The following is a 17,551-nucleotide window of genomic DNA, read 5'->3' as shown; positions in this document are numbered from 1 at the left end:
TTCCTGCCTCTTTTCTTCAAGCAAATTACGGGGATCTGGGCGTGTTCCAGAGAAAGAGGAAATAACAACGATTCCAGACCCATCCTTTCTCTCCATCCTCCTCTCTTCTAAATCAGCCGCTCCAGAGACCATAAAAGACCTTAAAAAATATATAATTCTGCTAGTTTAATTTTCTTTTTCTATCATCCAGGCTGTATCACAACCGGCCATGATTGGGAGTCCCATAGGGTGGCGCACAATTGGCCCAGCGTAGTCCGGGTTTGGCAGGTGTAGGCCGTCATTGTATATAAGAATTTGTTTTTAACTGGCTTGCCTATTTAAACAAAGGTTAAATAAAAAATTATATAAATGCTTCAAAAATGTTATTGTTCCGTTCCAAAGACTTTACTGTTCCATGATTATAATTTCCATGTTTGAGAAGTGAAAGAGGAGCACGTACATGTACTCTGTGACGCTCCTTCCTTCTGTTGATGCAAATCACACGTCACTAAAATTCATGTTCATTGCCTTACATACAAGTATAGCCTTATACCAACACATGTAAAGTAAGAACTAATGTCAACAATGCACGCATCATGAAACATATCATTGTTTCATTGTGGAGAAGGATAATACATGTTTGATATATAGTTATATAGTGAGTGATGAATAGCTAAACAATTATATTGTGTGGCTCAGTTGGTAGAGCATGGTGTTTGCAACGCCAGCATGGTGTGTGCAACACCAGGGTTGTGGGTCCGATTCCCACGGGGGGCCAGTACAAAAATGAAATGTATGCACTCACTAATGTAAGTCGCTCTGGATAAGAGCGTCTGCTCTTAAGAGCGTCTGCTAAATTACTAAAATGTTAATGTAAATGTCAATAATTAATAACCAATAATGATCCAAACTGAAGTTCTAGGGAAACAGGGGTATTGTCTGTACTATGGGGTTGCTATTGTTTTAGTATGATTAGATAAAACACTGTTTTTATCCCGGGCCTTGTACATTACATCTTATAACTATAACCTATTCTACAATGCACCATGATAATGCAAGTTTAGCACGTAATCCAGGCATCATCAAGATGCCTTTTGCTCAGCAAAAAGGAAATCAGGATAATGGTTAAAAACGTTTTTTAAACCTTTACGTTCCTCTGGACCGCTGTGATTCTACCAAGGCTTTATAGTATTAATCTGAATCTGAATATGAGTAGTCGTTCATTCTATCGATTCAGTCTGTTTGTTCAGTATCTATGGACGCAACCCAGTCGTTCGAAATGTTCTATTACCATGTTTGTTTTTTTTGACTAGGCAGATCAGTTAAGAACAAATTCTTATTTTAATGACAGCCTAGGAACAGTGGGTTAACTGCCTTGTTCAGGGGCACAACGACAGATTTGTACCTTGTCAGCTCGGGAATTTGAACTTGCAACCTTTTGATTATAAGTCCAACACTCTATCCACTAGGCTACCCTGCCACCCCAACCATACAGGCTGGCAACATTCTCATCCCTTGCTTGCTAGCTAGCCAACTACGGCTAACTTTCAGTCACATCAAACAGTGCAGCCAGAAAACAACAAAGTACCTGTATTTGCATTTGATAACTCAGTTTTCTAGTGACATTTGGATACATCCATAACAATGAGCTAATAAGCCGCGATTTCACCTGGCATAGGAAATGTGCTCTCTTGTCAGGACATTGTTGTTCAGAGGAGCTAGCCAACAACACAGCTAACACAATCACATTAAACTGAAGCTGGAAAAACTACATACTAGCTGCACCTTGTTTTGTTTGACCTGCTTTTTATTGACATTTCTTTGTATATATTCATACAAATTATGCCAGCTGATTCATGATTTTGACTGGATGAGAAACGCTGCCTGCCTGTCTGTCTTCTTCCGACACGTTCATTACTATGGGACAGCTGGATATTGAATTTGAATATTGAAACAATGTTGCAAATGTCGGAGAGACAGACCCCAAGGTTTATGCAAATCTCCGCTGTTGAAAACTAAATGTTAGTCTAAAAGAAATGTGTGATAATGTCTAGATGCTTTTTATAGTGGAGATCAAGTTTATAAATTGCCTGGCTGGTCTGATGAAACAGTGGATTGCGCAGGCAAATGTAACAGAGTAAATAGGCATTTTAACGTTATAGATTTAGCCGGTGGTAACTTGTGGAATAGACACCGGCTGGAATGCGGTTTTAACCAATCAGCATTCAGAATTAGACCCACCCATTGTATAACCATAAATTAACAATGCAAACAACAAAGTGGATGTGTGTTTGATGAAGGTTACTATGGAGTGTCCCAGTGATATTTTGGCCTCCATACCATTTGGGTGTATAGCGGACTTAAAACAAAAAAATATCATTATGAATATTTTAAATAACAAGGTCACAAGATGTAGCGTAGTCAAACACAAGTCACTTATGAATTAATTGATTAAGTCCTGTTTTGCATTTATTCGTGATGAACCCTAAAGGAGGGTTCCCAGATAGGAGCCTAGTATTAACACACAATGCCTCTCCCCACTGCTCTCTCAACCTGTCCCTAGCCATGCAATCCCCTTCAGTTTGTTACAGGGTGAACTTAAGTGTCCATACCTACATTTCTTAGCAGTATTAACACGTGTATAATATTTTGTTTTGATGTAATTACATCGCCTGTTACATTGGTTGTTAAGACTATACACAAGTTGTAGTTTTAAGCCTCAAGCTGTTTTCACATTTTCCTTTGCCTTTCCCCATGATCTTTGTCTGTCTATATGCTGCCATCTGCTGGTACAGTTTAGACACCACCACAGAATACATTTATTGCTGTCACACTGAGGACATGGTGATGGATATCACGTTTCTAACTGGAGAGAGTAGTAACTAATCAATGATTGAAAACTACATCAACAACTGTCTGATTTAGCGAAGGTACATTAGGCCAGGACTATGGTCCTTATAGGACATGCCCCAGCAGGTCCAGAAAGTGGTTAACTGAACACACACTGTTCTGTTTGACCAAAAGGCACACTATACTGTATCTGTTTGAGCAAGGGTGCAACGACAGTTTAGTAAATTAATAATCCACAGCTAACCTGCATTATGCACTCCTTTAGAAGTGAGACTCCACCTGCTGTCATTGCCCTTACAAAAAAAGATTGCAGTCAGAGTGCAGTTTAACTTCAGTATAACTGCAGTATGCAGCAATTATTGTGTCCGAAATAACCCAGCCGACTGCAGTTACTGCACTTTTACCTCAGTTTCAAAACTACAATCAGCATTCTACTGGCTAGGTCTCTCTTCAGTCTTTGACTGTATATTGCTCCTGCTTGGGTCCTCTGAAAAACAGCACCCTATGCAAATCATTACCAACCATACAAGCATGAAAAGGCAATATTTTCTGGCAGGCCGATTTACCTACCATCAAAAATAAGTTCCTCTTTATGCAACCTCTCTCAACTCAGTGACTTTGCCTACATACAGTAGGCTTTGTTATACGACGACAGAATAACATTCAGACAGGTCCTAGACATTATTATCTAAAATAAACAAAAACGAGTTGTTTCACAAATTCACAGAGTTCCACAGAAGTATTGTTGCCTACTCAGGAAAGACCATGGCTATCTTGTCCACCTTCCATTGATTAGAGTTTTCCACCTTCCATTGATTAGAGTTGCACATTGATTCGAGTTTTTCTTAATTCAGTGGGCCAGGATCCAAAAGCAGTAGTTCGATATTGAAGATGGAAGGAGCAGCGACGCGCACTGTGATAACGTCTACAACAGTGGTGGTGGTGTTGGTCCATGTCACATCCTCGGTGATGTGGATGCCGAGGAACTTAAAACTAGTGACTCTCTCTACTGCAGTCCGGTTGATGTGGATCGGGGCATGTTCCCACCTCTGCTTCCTGAAGTTAGCAATCAACTACTTTGTTTTGCTGACTTTTAGGGAGAGGTTGCTGTCATGACACCACAATGCCAGTTCACTTACCTCCTCCCTATAGGCTGACTCGTTGTTGTTGGTTATCAGGCCTACAACCGTGTTGTCGTTAGCAACGTTCATGGGGGAGTTGGTGTTGTGCAAAGCCACACAGTTGTGGATGAACAGGGAGTACAGCAGAGGACTGAGGACAACCCTGGGGGGCCCCTGAGTTAAGAGTCAGTGTAGAGGAGGTGTTGTTGCCAATCCTCACAGCCTGTGGTCTACGCGGCCAGGAAGTCCAGGATCCAGTTGCAGAGAGTGATGTCCTAACTGCAACACAAACATATTTGTGTCCAAGTTCGATATAATCATTTATTGAAATCACTATGGCATTGTCTTTTACCATCTTTCTCACAATAGCTGCCATCAGAATTCATGGAGGGAATCAATACTGCATTGTTGATTAAACAAATGAAACACATTATGATGATTTTGATGAGACATTTTATATTGTTCATACCTTGTATCACATTACTAATTGTACCCTTATCATAGGGGCACAATTAGTTCTGATAAAGGGAAGAGTTTGTCATTTGCTGAATCCCATTACTTTTATACAGATTAGCATTCTGTTCGACCTTAATATTTTATGTGCATTTTATACACATTTTGCATAGGCTAATGACCTGTATGATGTTTTTTTTCACAGATGGTGACGTGACATTGTACTGAACACTGCACTGAATGAAGTTTCAATTATTTAACATTGTTCAAGGAAATGTAACTGGAGAAAATGAACATAATTTTAACCTACTTCCTGTAATATAGGCTACTTTCTGTAATATAGGCTATTTCCTGTAACACAGGCTACTTTCTGAAATATAGACTATTTTCTGTAAAAAAGGACACTTCCTGTAAAATAGGACACTTCCTGTAATATTGACTACTTCCTGTAGTATAGGCTACTTCCTGTAAAATAGACTACTTTCTGTAATATAGACTACTTTCTGTAATATAGACTACTTCCTGTAAAATAGACTACTTTCTGTAATTTATACTACTTTCTGTAATATAAGCTACTTCCTGAAATATAGACTACTTTCTGTTATATAGACTGCTTTCTGTAATATATCCTCCTTTCTGTAACATTGGCTACTTTTTTGTAATATAGACTACCTTCTGTAATATAGACTAATTCCTGTAATTTTGACAACTTTCTGTAATATAGACTACTTTTTGTAATATAGACTACCTTCTGTAATATAGACTACTTTCTGTAGTATAGGCTACTTCCTGTTTCATAGACTACCTGCTGTAATATTGACTACTTCCTGTAATATCGACAACTTTCTGTAATACAGACTACTTTCTGTAATGTAGACTACCTTCTGTAATGTAGACTACCTTCTGTAATATAGACTACTTTCTGTAATATCAGATACTTCCTGTAATATAGACTACTTTCTGTAATATAGACTACTTTCTGTTTGGACAGATATTGGTTCTCAGTACAGTGTTTTATTTTTCTTTGGAAAGTGAAGTTGCTTAAAAACAAGGTCTGTTTTATTGTCCCTTTTCCTTCCAGCATCAGAGGAGAATGTGACCAAAAGAGTCTCCTCTTCCACTTAGGCCAGACATTCTTTTTTCCTGTGATACGAAGCAACCAATTAAAGATTATTTTCTTTTAATAACAGGAAGGGAGGTTTGCAGTGCAACAGAGGACAAAACATCCCATTATTTACAGTAGCACGCAGTATAACAATCTGCATCTATAGATTTATCATGATCAATGTGTTACGACATTCTTTCAGAATGCTGTCAGATAAGATAGGTGTCAGTCAGCGGCGGGGTCAATTTCTGTTCCAGAAAAAAAACTATGAAAAATCATATAGCTGTTGTACTGTTTTCACTCTACACTGCACTGGATCCTGTGCATATGCCAATATGCAGAGTACTTCCGTGTGTCTGCCTTTGGGTGGGTCATGTTTGTGGCCATCTTGTACTGGGTCCTGACGGTCATCTTCCTCATCATCTACCTGACCATGGCTTACAACAGGATCCCTCAGGTCCCCTGGACAACTGTGGTACTCAAAAGCAATGGGGTTAACTGCCTTGATGGTTTTAGGGGAAAGAGGAAAAAGATTAACCAAGATTTCTGTGTGCTCCTGACCATGTCTTTATGAATGTGATCAAATGAAGCCATTCTATAATGTGTACTTCCCTACAGTATTTGAGCCAGCCAGCCAGGAATCCTGTTGTTGTCATTCTACAGGGCCTGTTTTTCAACAGTAGTGCTACAGTGATGTATGTGATGTTCTACAGGGCCTGTTCTTCAACAGTAGTGCTACAGTGATGTATGTGGTGTTGTACAGGGCCTGTTCTTCAACACTAGTGCTACAGTGATGTATGTGATGTTCTACAGGGCCTGTTCTTCAACAGTAGTGCTACAGTGATGTATGTGGTGTTGTACAGGGCCTGTTCTTCAACAGTAGTGCTACAGTGATGTTTGTGGTGTTGTACAGGGCCTGTTCTTCAACAGTAGTGCTACGGTGATGTATGTGGTGTTCTACAGGGCCTGTTCTTCAACAGTAGTGCTACAGTGATGTATGTGGTGTTCTACAGGGCCTGTTTTTCAACAGTAGTGCTACAGTGATGTATGTGGTGTTCTACAGGGCCTGTTTTTCAACAGTAGTGCTACAGTGATGTATGTGGTGTTCTACAGGGCCTGTTCTTCAACAGTAGTGCTACAGTGATGTATGTGGTGTTGTACAGGGCCTGTTCTTCAACAGTAGTGCTACAGTGATGTAAGTGGTGTTGTACAGGGTCTGTTCTTCAACAGTAGTGCTACAGTGATGTATGTGGTGTTGTACAGGGCCTGTTCTTCAACAGTAGTGCTACAGTGATGTATGTGGTGTTCTACAGGGCCTGTTTTTCAACAGTAGTGCTACAGTGATGTATTTGGTGTTCTACAGGGCCTGTTTTTCAACAGTAGTGCTACAGTGATGTATGTGGTGTTGTACAGGGCCTGTTTTTCAACAGTAGTGCTACAGTGATGTATGTGGTGTTGTACAGGGCCTGTTTTTCAACAGTAGTGCTACAGTGATGTATGTGGTGTTCTACAGGGCCTGTTCTTCAATAGTAGTGCTACAGTGATGTATGTGATGTTTTACAGGGCCTGTTCTTCAACAGTAGTGCTACAGTGATGTATGTGGTGGCAGCAGCAGTGGACGCAGCCTCAATCAGCCATGCTGTTAAGGGGCGCCATAACTACACCTGCTGGGTCGCATCCACAGTAAGAAAACCACCTCAGACCTCCCAGACAGACATTTAAATCATGCCAACTGTGAATATATACCACAAATATGATTTATGATTAGAGCGATATTAAAATATACAGTATTAAAATGACAAATATATGCCTACAAGTCAGATAAGAGAGGTATGATGCCACTGTGTACCATCCAGAATGATATCTATTTGGTCCATTTAAGCGTACTCAACTCATACCCAGTATTGTACTGAATTTTTATGTTTCATCCGTCTGTTTTTCAGTTCTTTGCCTTCCTGGTCACTCTCTAATATGCAGGAAGTACATATTTAAGTTTTAAATCGTGGAGATCAAGGGATGAGGACCAATAACCAATCATAAAGGACAGCTAAAGTATATCCATTATGGAACACATGAAGAATGCAACAACCACTCCTTCCCTTTGGAATGCATTTCTCTATTATTTAATCTGTTATATTTCTGTTATTTTGGAGTTATGGTGTGTTTCATCTGTTGGAATGACAGAGCCTTAACCTCAGTGGTGTTTTTACTTCTTATGCACTCATGAGTTTTAAAAAAAATTACATTTGGATGAAAATGACTGAAGCTAATAAAGTGGCTATTCTATTGTTCTGAAGCTGGAGATCAAAGCTTTAACTCCAATATTAAAATGGTTTGGACAGTAATGTTGTCCCACACTAGATGGTGCTACAATACAAGGCTAGGAAACAGGGAGTATGAAGAACATTACAGTCAATTCTCTTTTTGATTATTATTATGTGACCAGTTTCAGGAAACTAGGCGTACTTCACAGGAGTACCGTTTCAATTAGACATTTCTTTTTTTCAAAAGGTGTTTTTGGCGGAAATGCCTACTTGAACATGTGAACTTTCATGTGCCTTAATAACAAACTTGTATGCCATCTGTAAATACGAATAAAAATGTTAAATTACAAACCTAGTTGGTTTAGCCACAGAAAAGACAGCAACCTTCTTGCTAGCCATGATTGGCTGAGATAATGAGTGGGCTGGACATGCCAAGAGATGAGTTTGGATTGGTCTGCCATTTAGCACGCGTCTGTCTATTTGAGCTGGTCAGTATGTTTATTTTTATTTACTTCACCTTTATTTAACCAGGTAGGCAAGTCTGGAAGGAGAGCTTACAGTCTAACCAGACACCTAGGTATTTGTAGTTGTCCACATATTCTAAGTAAGAACCGTCCAGAGTAGTGATGCTGGACGGGCGGGCAGGTGCGGGCAGATATCGGTTGAAGAGCATGCATTTAGTTTTACTTGTATTTAAGAGCAGTTGGAGGCCACGGAAGGAGAGTTGTATGGCATTGAAGCTCGTCTGGAGGGTTGTTAACCTCTTACATCTAGACGTTCCGCTAGCGGAACACCTGCTCCATTATCCAATGATGGGCGTGGCGCGAAATACAAACTCCTCTAAAATACAAAAACTTCCATTTTTCAAACATATGACTATTTCACAGCATTTTAAAGATAAGACTCTCCTTTATCTAACCACACTGTCCGATTTCAAAAAGGCTTTACAACGAAAGCAAAACATTAGATTATGTCAGCAGAGTACCAAGCCAGAAATAATCAGACACCCATTTTTCAAGCTAGCATATAATGTCACAAAAACCTAGAAGACAGCTAAATGCAACACTAACCTTTGATGATCTTCATCAGATGACAACCCTAGGACATTATGTTATACAATACATGCATGTTTTGTTCAATCAAGTTCATATTTATATAAAAAAACAGCTTTTTACATTAGCATGTGACGTTCAGAACTAGCAAACTTCCGGGGAATTCGCTAACATTTTACTAAATTACTCACGATAAACGTTCACAAAAAGTATAACAATTATTTTAAGAATTATAGATACAGACCTCCTCTATGCACTCGATATGTCCGATTTTAAAATAGCTTTTTGGTGAAAGCACATTTTGCAATATTCTAAGTACATATCCCAGGCATCACGGGCTAGTTATTTAGACACCCGGCAAGTTTAGCACTCACCAATATCAGCTTTACTATTATAAAAGTTTCATTACCTTTTGTTGACTTCATCAGAATGCACTCCCAGGACTGCTACTTCAATAACAAATGTTGGTTTGGTCCAAAATAATCCATCGTTATATCCGAATAGCGACGTTTTGTTCGTGCGTCCCAGACACTATCTGAAATGGTAAATCAGGGTCGCGCGCATGGCGCAATTCGTGACAAAAAAATCTAAATATTCCATTACCGTACTTCGAAGCATGTCAACCGCTGTTTAAAATCCATTTTTATGCCATTTTTCTCGTAAAAAAGCGATAATATTCCGACCAGGAATCTCCTTTTAGCTAAACTGAGGAAAGTAAACAAAGCTTTCGGTCGACGCGGGCACGAGCCTGAGTCTCACAGTACTGTAACCAGCCACTACCCAAACGCGCTACTTTGTTTCAGCCAGAGCCTGCAAAGCCACGATTCAGCTTTTTACCGCCTTCTGAGACCCTATGGCAGCCGTAGGAAGTGTCACGGGACAGCTAAGATCCTCACTCTTCAATAAACAGAGACAAGAAGAACGACACCTTGTCAGACAGGCCACTTCCTGCCTGAAACCTTGTCAGGTTTTTTGCCTGCCAAATGAGTTCTGTTATACTCACAGACACCATTCAAACAGTTTTAGAAACTTTGGAGTGTTTTCTATCCATATGTAATAAGTATATGCATATTCTAGTTACTGGGTAGGAGTGGTAACCAGATTAAATCGGGTATGTTTTTTATCCAGCCGTGAAAATACTGCCCCCTTGCCATAACAGGTTAACGCAGTGTCCAAAGAAGGGCCAGAAGTATACAGAATGCGTCGAGGTGGATCAGAGACTCACCAGCAGCAAGAGCGACATCATTGATGTATACAGAGAAAAGAGTTGGCCCAAGAATTGAACCCTGTGGCACCCCCATAGAGACTGCCAGAGGACCGGACAACAGGCCATCCGATTTGACACAATGAACTCTATCAGAGAAGTAGTTGGTGAACCAGGCGAGGCAATCATTTGAGAAACCAAGGCTATTGAGTCTGCCGATGAGGTTGTGGTGATTAACAGAGTCGAAAGCCTTGGCCAGGTCAATGAATATGGTAGCATAGTATTGTTTCTTATCGATGGCGGTTACGATATCGTTTAGGACCTTGAGCGTGGCTGAGGTGCACCCATGACCAGCTCTGAAACCAGATTGCATAGCGGAGAAGGTGCGGTGGGATTCAAAATGGTCGGTAATTTGTTTGTTGACTTGGCTTTCGAAGACCTTAGAAAGGCAGGGTAGGATAGATATAGGTCTGTAGCAGTTTGGGTCAAGAGTATTTCCCCTTTGAAGAGGGGGATGACAGCAGCTGCTTTCCAATCTTTGGGAATCTCAGACGACACAAAAGAGAGGTTGAACAGGCTAGTAATAGGGGTTGCAACAATTTCGGCAGATAATTTTAGAAAGAAAGGGTCCAGATTGTCTAGCCCAGCTGATTTGTAGGGGTCCAGATTTTGCAGCTCTTTCAGAACATCAGCTGACTGGATTTGGGAGAAGGATAAATGGGGAAGGCTTGGGCGAGTTGCTGTGGGGGGTGCAGTGCTGTTGACCACGGTAGGGGTAGCCAGGTGGAAAGCATGGCCAGCCGTAGAAAAATGCTTATTGTAATTCTCAATTATAGTGGATTTATCGGAGGTGACAGAGTTTCCTATCCTCAGTGCAGTGGGCAGCTGGGAGGAGGTGTTCTTATTCTCCATGGACTTTACAGTGTCCCAGAACTTTTTTGAGTTTGTGTTGGAGGAAGCTAATTTCTGCTTGGAAAAGCTAGCCTTGGCTTTTCTAACTGCCTGTGTATATTGGTTTCTAACTTCCCTGAAAAGTTGCATATCACGGGGGCTGTTCAATGCTAATGCAGAACGCCACAGGATGTTTTTGTGTTGGTTAAGGGCAGTCAGGTCTGGAGAGAACCAAGGGTTATCTCTGTTCCTGGTTCTAAATTTCTTGAATGGGGCATGCTTATTTCAGATGGTAAGGAAGGCATTTAAAAAAAATAACCAGGCATCCTCTACTGACGGGATGAGGTCAATATCCTTCCAGGATACCCGGGCCAGGTCGATTAAAAAGGCTTTCTCGCTGAAATATTTCAGGGAGCGTTTGACAGTGATGAGTGGAGGTCGTTTGACCGCTGACCCATTACGGATGCATGCAATGAGGCAGTGATCGCTTAGATCTTGGTTGAAAACAGCAGAGGTGTAATTAGAGGGCAAGTTGGTTAGGATGATATCTATGAGGGTGCCCGTGTTTACGGCTTTGGGGTGGTACCTGGTAGGTTCATTGATCATTTGTGTGAGATTGAGGGCATCAAGCTTAGATTGTAGGATGGCTGGGGTATTAAGCATGTCCCAGTTTAGGTCACCTAGCAGCACGAGCTCTGAAGATAGATGGGGGCAATCAGTTCACATATGGTGTCCAGAGCACAGCTGGGGGCAGAGTGTGGTATATAGCAGGCGGCAACCGTGAGAGACTTGTTTTTAGAGCGATGGATTTTTAAAAGTAGAAGTTCAAATTGTTTGGGTACAGACCTGGATAGTAGGACAGAACTCTGCAGGCTATCTCTGCAGTAGATTGCAACACCGCCCCCTTTGGCCGTTCTATATTGTCTGAAAAAGTTGTAGTTAGGGATGAAGATTTCAGAGTTTTTGGTGGACTTCCTAAGCCAGGATTCAGACACGGCTAGGACATCCGGGTTGGCAGAGTGTGCTAAAGCAGTGAATAAAACAAACTTAGGAAGAAGGCTTCTAATGTTAACATGCATGAAACCAAGGCTATTACGGTTACAGAAGTCATCAAAAGAGAGCGCCTGGGGAATAGGAGTGGAGCTAGGCACTGTAGGGACTGGATTCACCTCTACATCACCAGATGAACAGAGGAGGAGTAGGATAAGGGTACGGCTAAAAGCTATGAGAATTGGTCGTCTATGACGTCCAGAATAGAGAGTAAAAGGAGCAGGTTTCTGGGGGCGATAAAATAGCTTCAAGGTATAATGTACAGACAAAGGTATGGTAGAATGTGAATACAGTGGAGGTAAACCTAGGCATTGAGTGAGAATGAGAGAGATATTGTCTCTAGAAACATCATTGAAACCAGAATATGTCATAGCATGTGTGGGTGGTGGAACTGAAAGGTTGGATAAGGTATAGTGAGCAGGGCTAGAGGCTCTACAGTGAAATAAGCCAATAAACACTATCCAGAACAGCAATGGACAAGGCATATTGACATTAAGGAGAGGCATGCTTAGCCGAGTGATCATAAGGGTCCCGTGAGATTCAGACAGCTAGCCGGGTCATAGGTAGCAAGCTCGCAGAAGATGGAGGGAGGTCTGTTTTTAGCCACCTCGTGCGTTTCCGTCTGTAGATTAGTGGGGTTCCGTGTGGTAGGGGGGACCAGTCCAATTGGCAAAATAGTTATAGTTATAGTGGCCCAAGAAAATTGTCCGATAGACCTATTCAGATAGCAGACGATAAGACAGCTAACGGTTAGCAGGCCGCAGATGGGCGTTCAGGTTACGTTGCGACGGAGGGGCCAGTTGGATAACTCCTTCGGGCAGATAACGCCGGTAGTCCAGTCCTGAAGGCCCGATGGGGCTCCGCATCGGCAGTAAAACGGGTCCGGATAGGTGATTGTAGCCCAGGAGTAGCTGATGGAACTCTTCAGCTGGCTAGCTCCGGAATAATTGATGTTAGCTCCGGGACCGACGTTAGCCAACAGTCACTTGGGTAGCAGCTAGCTAGCTGCAAGGTCCAGGTGTAAATGTCCAGAGCCTGCGGTAGAAATCCAGGGACATGGAGAGAAAATAGGTCCGGTATGCTCTGGTCTGAGTCTCGCTGTACAAAGCTGGCGATAGCTTTTCGGGCTAAGGGATAGCCGATGACCGTCAACCGTGGCTAGCTGAACTCCAACGTTAGTGAACTGGCCAACCTCTGGCTAACCTCTGGCTAGCTTCTGTTGTGGATTTCAGATTTGAGGTAAATAATCCAATTTCTTTTTAAATTGTTGAGGCGGGTTGCAGGAGACTGTTTTGAGGTTGAGTTTTTAGAAAAAAATAAATAAAAAGATATGCGAAGAAAAGATGTAAATATATACATGGGACACGACAAGACGAAGGACAAAGACGTCTGACTGCTACGCCATCTTGGATTAAAGTGTTGGTAATCCTGTCTAACGCAGCTTTTTCTTTTCAAGTATCGCGTAGTAAAACTGCATACGTGTTGCTCTCCCCTTTCTGGAGGACTGAGTTAAGTGGAATTCGAGTATGATAGCCAAGGTGATGGAGAAAACACCTATCTCTGGATTACATCTTCAAATTTAGGGCAACCATGGCATCCATGACAGGAGACGCGTCCGTGTATATGGGTAAGAATGTGGTTTAATTTCAAGTTAAAGTGTACTGTTAGCTAGCTAATGTTAGCTGGCTGGCTAGCTAGCTTACATTACATGTATGATCTTATTATTTGTATCTCAGAGCCATTTGCTTGGCTAGCAAACATTGAACCTGGTTGGTTAGCTACCTGCAGATTCATGCAAGGTAGTAACGTCATGAGTTGGGATTATGGTTCATTGTTTAGCTAGCTTTGAGTCAGCTACACTGAACAAAAATATAAATGCAACATGCAACAATTTAGAAGATTTTACAGAGTTACAGTTCATATAAGGAATTCAGTCAATTTAAATAAATAAATTAGACCCTAATCTATGGATTTTACATGACTGGGAATACAGATATGCATCTGTTGGTCACAAATACGTAAAAAAAGTAGGGGTGGATATCAGAAAACCAGTCAGTATCTGGTGTGACCACCATTTGCCTCATGCTGCGCGACACATCTCCTTCGCATAGAGTTGATCTGGCCGTTGATTGTGCCCTGTGGAATGTTGTCCCACTCCTCTTCAATGTCTGTGTGAAGTTTCTGGATATTGGCAGGAACTGGAACACGCTGTTGTACACACCGGTCCAGAGCATTCCAAACATGCTTAATGGGTGACATGTCTGATGAGTATGCAGACCATGGAAGAACTAGGACATTTTCAGCTTCCAGGAATTGTGTACAGATCCTTGCGACATGGGGCCGTGCATTATCATGCTGAAACATGAGCTGAAGGCGGTGGATGAATGGCACAAAAATGGTCCTCAGGATCTCGTCACGGTATATCTGTGCATTCAAATTGCCATTGATAAAAATGGAATTGTGTTTGTTGTCCGCTTATGCCTGCCCATACCATAACCCCACTGCCACCATGCAGCACTCTGTTCACCACTCATCCACACAACATCATACACGCTGTCTCCATCTGGCCGGTATAGTTGAAACTGAGATTAATCCATGAAGATCACACTTCTCCAGCGTGCCTGTGGCCATCGAAGGTGAGCATTTGCCCACTGAAGTCGGTTACGACGCCAAAGTGCAGTCAGGTCAAGACCCTGGTGAGAACGATGAGCACGCAGATGAGCTTCCCTGAGACGGTTTCTGAAAGTTTGTGCAGAAATTATTTGGTTGTGCAAACCCACAGTTCCATCACCTATCTGGGTGGCTGGTCTCAGACGATCCCGCAGGGGAAGAAGCCAGATGTGGAGGTCCTGGGCTGGCGTGGTTACATGTGGTCTGCGGTTATGGAAGTACTGCCAAATTCTTTAAAATGACGTTGGAGGCGGTTATGGTAGAGAAATTAACTTCTCTGGCAACAGCGCACATGGACATTCATGCAGTCAGCATGCCAATTGCACTCTCCTCAAAACTTGAGACATCTGTTGCAATGTGTTGTGTGACAAAACTGCACATTTTAGAGTGGCCTTTTATTGTCCCCAGTGCAAGGTGCACCTGTGTAATGATCATGCTGTTTAATCAGCTTCTTGAAATGCCACACCTGTCTTGGCAAAGGATGAATGCTCACTAACCAATGTAAACAAAACAAATTTGAGAAATAAGCTTTTGTGTCTGTGGAAAGTTTCTGGAAAACATGGGACCAACACTTTACATGTGTTTTTTTGTTGTTGTTCAGTGTAAATACAATGAAAACTTCAAAAACACCTACTGTACATCATTTGAAATGCTGCCCAGGTTTTGCTTTGTGGTGCCTTGAGGGTTCAATACAGGGGGATACATTTACTCAGATTATTTAGTGATTCTGGTCTGAATATACAGTAGGGAAGCAGTAGTCAAGCTAACATTTTAGGCTCATTGATTAAGCTATAATGTAGCATTGTTCATGGTTTAGCAACTATATTTTTAAAAAATCACATCATTTCTTTAAGATTTGCAGCCATCCCATTGCAGTATCATCCACATTACACTAAATGCAAATAGAAAGAATCAATATAATTTTTGCCCCATTTTAAATCGGTGGCTGTTCCTCAAATTAACTTGAATTTACTGGGACTAAGACTTATTCTGTAAAACAAAGACAATAGAATGAAATTAGGAAATGTTTTTTATCTCACCAAAACTAGTTAAGAAGCTTTGACTGTTGAAACATTCATATACTGTATAAACCCCATCTATCAAACTGTCTAATCTAGACCAACCACACAGTCTGTGATTCGCCACAAAGTGGTGTCCCTCCCCACCACTTGTTTTGGTATACAGCTGAACATTGAACAGCTTCCCAAATCTCAGACTGTAGCTTTAACTAAAACACTATGCAGCTTGTCATGCAATGCCAGGCTAGAAGGAGAGCAGACTTCATAGACAAAATGTTTGATGTTATGAATGGGTAAAGCAGATATACGTTCCAGACATTATGGGTGTGTTGGATAGTAGCTCTGAGAATTGCCAGGGACCTCACGATACGATATTATCACAATACTTAGGTGACGATATGATATGTATTACGATTCTCATGATTCTACATGTATTACGATTCTACACTGTGATTTTATTGTGATACGATGTTCCAAACATATTGCTCACTATATGTCTGTGGCAGAGAGACTAGAAAGCATGAGAAAGTAATGGAAATTGCCCCCCAAAAATGTGCTTTATATTTAAAATGAAAATGAAGAACAGTCTATGAAGGAAAATAAGAGTTTTCGTGCAGAGACAGCCAACTAGCACAAACATAATAGTGCGATATTGTTGTGCGATACGACATGATATATCGTGGAAAATAAAATCCCGATATGTAACTATTGATTTTTTTCTCCTTCATCACTATTGGATAAGCGTTTTAACTGTCTTGCAGTTATAAATGTAGTTCCTTATTGACACCATTGAGGTAGGGTTTGTTAAGATTAGCTTATTGTAGCTTTTGGCCACTACTATATGTATTTTCTTATCAAAAGGAATACAATGAAATATGATTAATGATATGCTTTTTATTAAAACGTCTATAAGAAGAAACAACAAATAACAAATGCAGCGTGTATAAAATAATGAACGTAAAGTACCCTGAGACGCTATTATCTCCCCATAATATTTTATTGTTCAATTAATCAAATATATAATTAATCATTTAAATCCCATATTATTCTTTCATTTATTGTGATAAATTGTGATAACCTCAAATGATATGTAACAAAGCATGTGGTCTGTGACCCACACTGGCAGGACTGTTTTAATATTCCTATCTGATGGGCGCTTCATGGGAATATAAACTGAATGAATTTGAATGTTTAGAAGTATTTTTGTACTGCTTCAATTCAGGGATCACCTCAAATTCTTCCAAAATATTCTAAACATTCAAATTCATTCAGTTTAAATTCTCATGAAGCACCCATCAGATAGTGATATGAAAAACAGTTCTGTCAGCGTCTATGTCAATCATCCGTCCAAACATATAGGGTCAGTTTCCTGGACCCAGATTAAGTTACTCCTGGACTAAAAATCATGTTGAATGGAGAATCTCCATTGAAAGTAACTAGTTCAGGACTAGGCTTAATCTGTATCTGGGACACCATACCAAAGAGCAAGAGATACTTTTTTTCAATTAAGAGGAGGTACTGTTTCCCCGTACTTTCCAGAGTACTGTTTACTTTAACGGTTGTCGTCGGGAATGGAGGACCAAAACGCAGCAGGAATGTGGATGCTCATCTTGTATTTATTTATAAATAAAGCAAACACCAAAATAACAAAATGAAGAAAGAACTCACGAACAACAAAACAGTCTTGTCAGGCTCACACAGGCAAAACAAGAAACAATCTCCCACAAACACTAAACCAAACACATACCCATATATAGGACTCCCAATCAGAGGCAACGAGAAATTGAGAGTCCAACCCCAATTGAGAGTCCAACCCCAATAAACCAGACATAGAAATACAAAAGACCAGAGACCACAGAAATACAAACATAGAACATTACCCCAAAACCCGGA

General features: G+C 40.9%; 1 protein-coding gene across 1 annotated transcript; it reads left to right on the top strand.

Moving 5' to 3' along the window:
- Positions 1–5,853: 5,853 nt before the first annotated feature.
- On the top strand, positions 5,854–8,013 carry LOC123732466 (CKLF-like MARVEL transmembrane domain-containing protein 8). Its single transcript, XM_045711643.1, has 3 exons — positions 5,854–5,983; positions 7,072–7,191; positions 7,452–8,013. The coding sequence occupies exons 1-3, from the start codon at positions 5,882–5,884 to the stop codon at positions 7,476–7,478; spliced, it is 249 nt and encodes an 82-aa protein (XP_045567599.1). The 5' UTR covers positions 5,854–5,881; the 3' UTR covers positions 7,479–8,013.
- The last annotated feature ends 9,538 nt before the right edge of the window (positions 8,014–17,551 follow it).

This window comes from Salmo salar, unplaced genomic scaffold, assembly GCF_905237065.1.
Source record: "Salmo salar unplaced genomic scaffold, Ssal_v3.1, whole genome shotgun sequence".
Classification (NCBI taxonomy): Eukaryota; Metazoa; Chordata; class Actinopteri; order Salmoniformes; family Salmonidae; genus Salmo; species Salmo salar.
Note: the sequence above shows the minus strand (reverse complement) of the source record. Positions and strands in the feature narration are given on the sequence as shown.

What these genes read in the sequence shown, in the direction of transcription:
- LOC123732466 (XM_045711643.1), top strand. Translation starts at nt 5,882, where the DNA reads ATGTTTGTGGCCATCTTGTACTGGGTCCTGACGGTCATCTTCCTCATC. An exon ending in AGGTCCCCTGGACAACTGTG is followed by an intron (nt 5,984 to 7,071) that starts GTACTCAAAAGC and finishes GATGTTTTACAG; the next exon opens with GGCCTGTTCTTCAACAGTAG. An exon ending in CCTGCTGGGTCGCATCCACA is followed by an intron (nt 7,192 to 7,451) that starts GTAAGAAAACCA and finishes TCTGTTTTTCAG; the next exon opens with TTCTTTGCCTTCCTGGTCAC.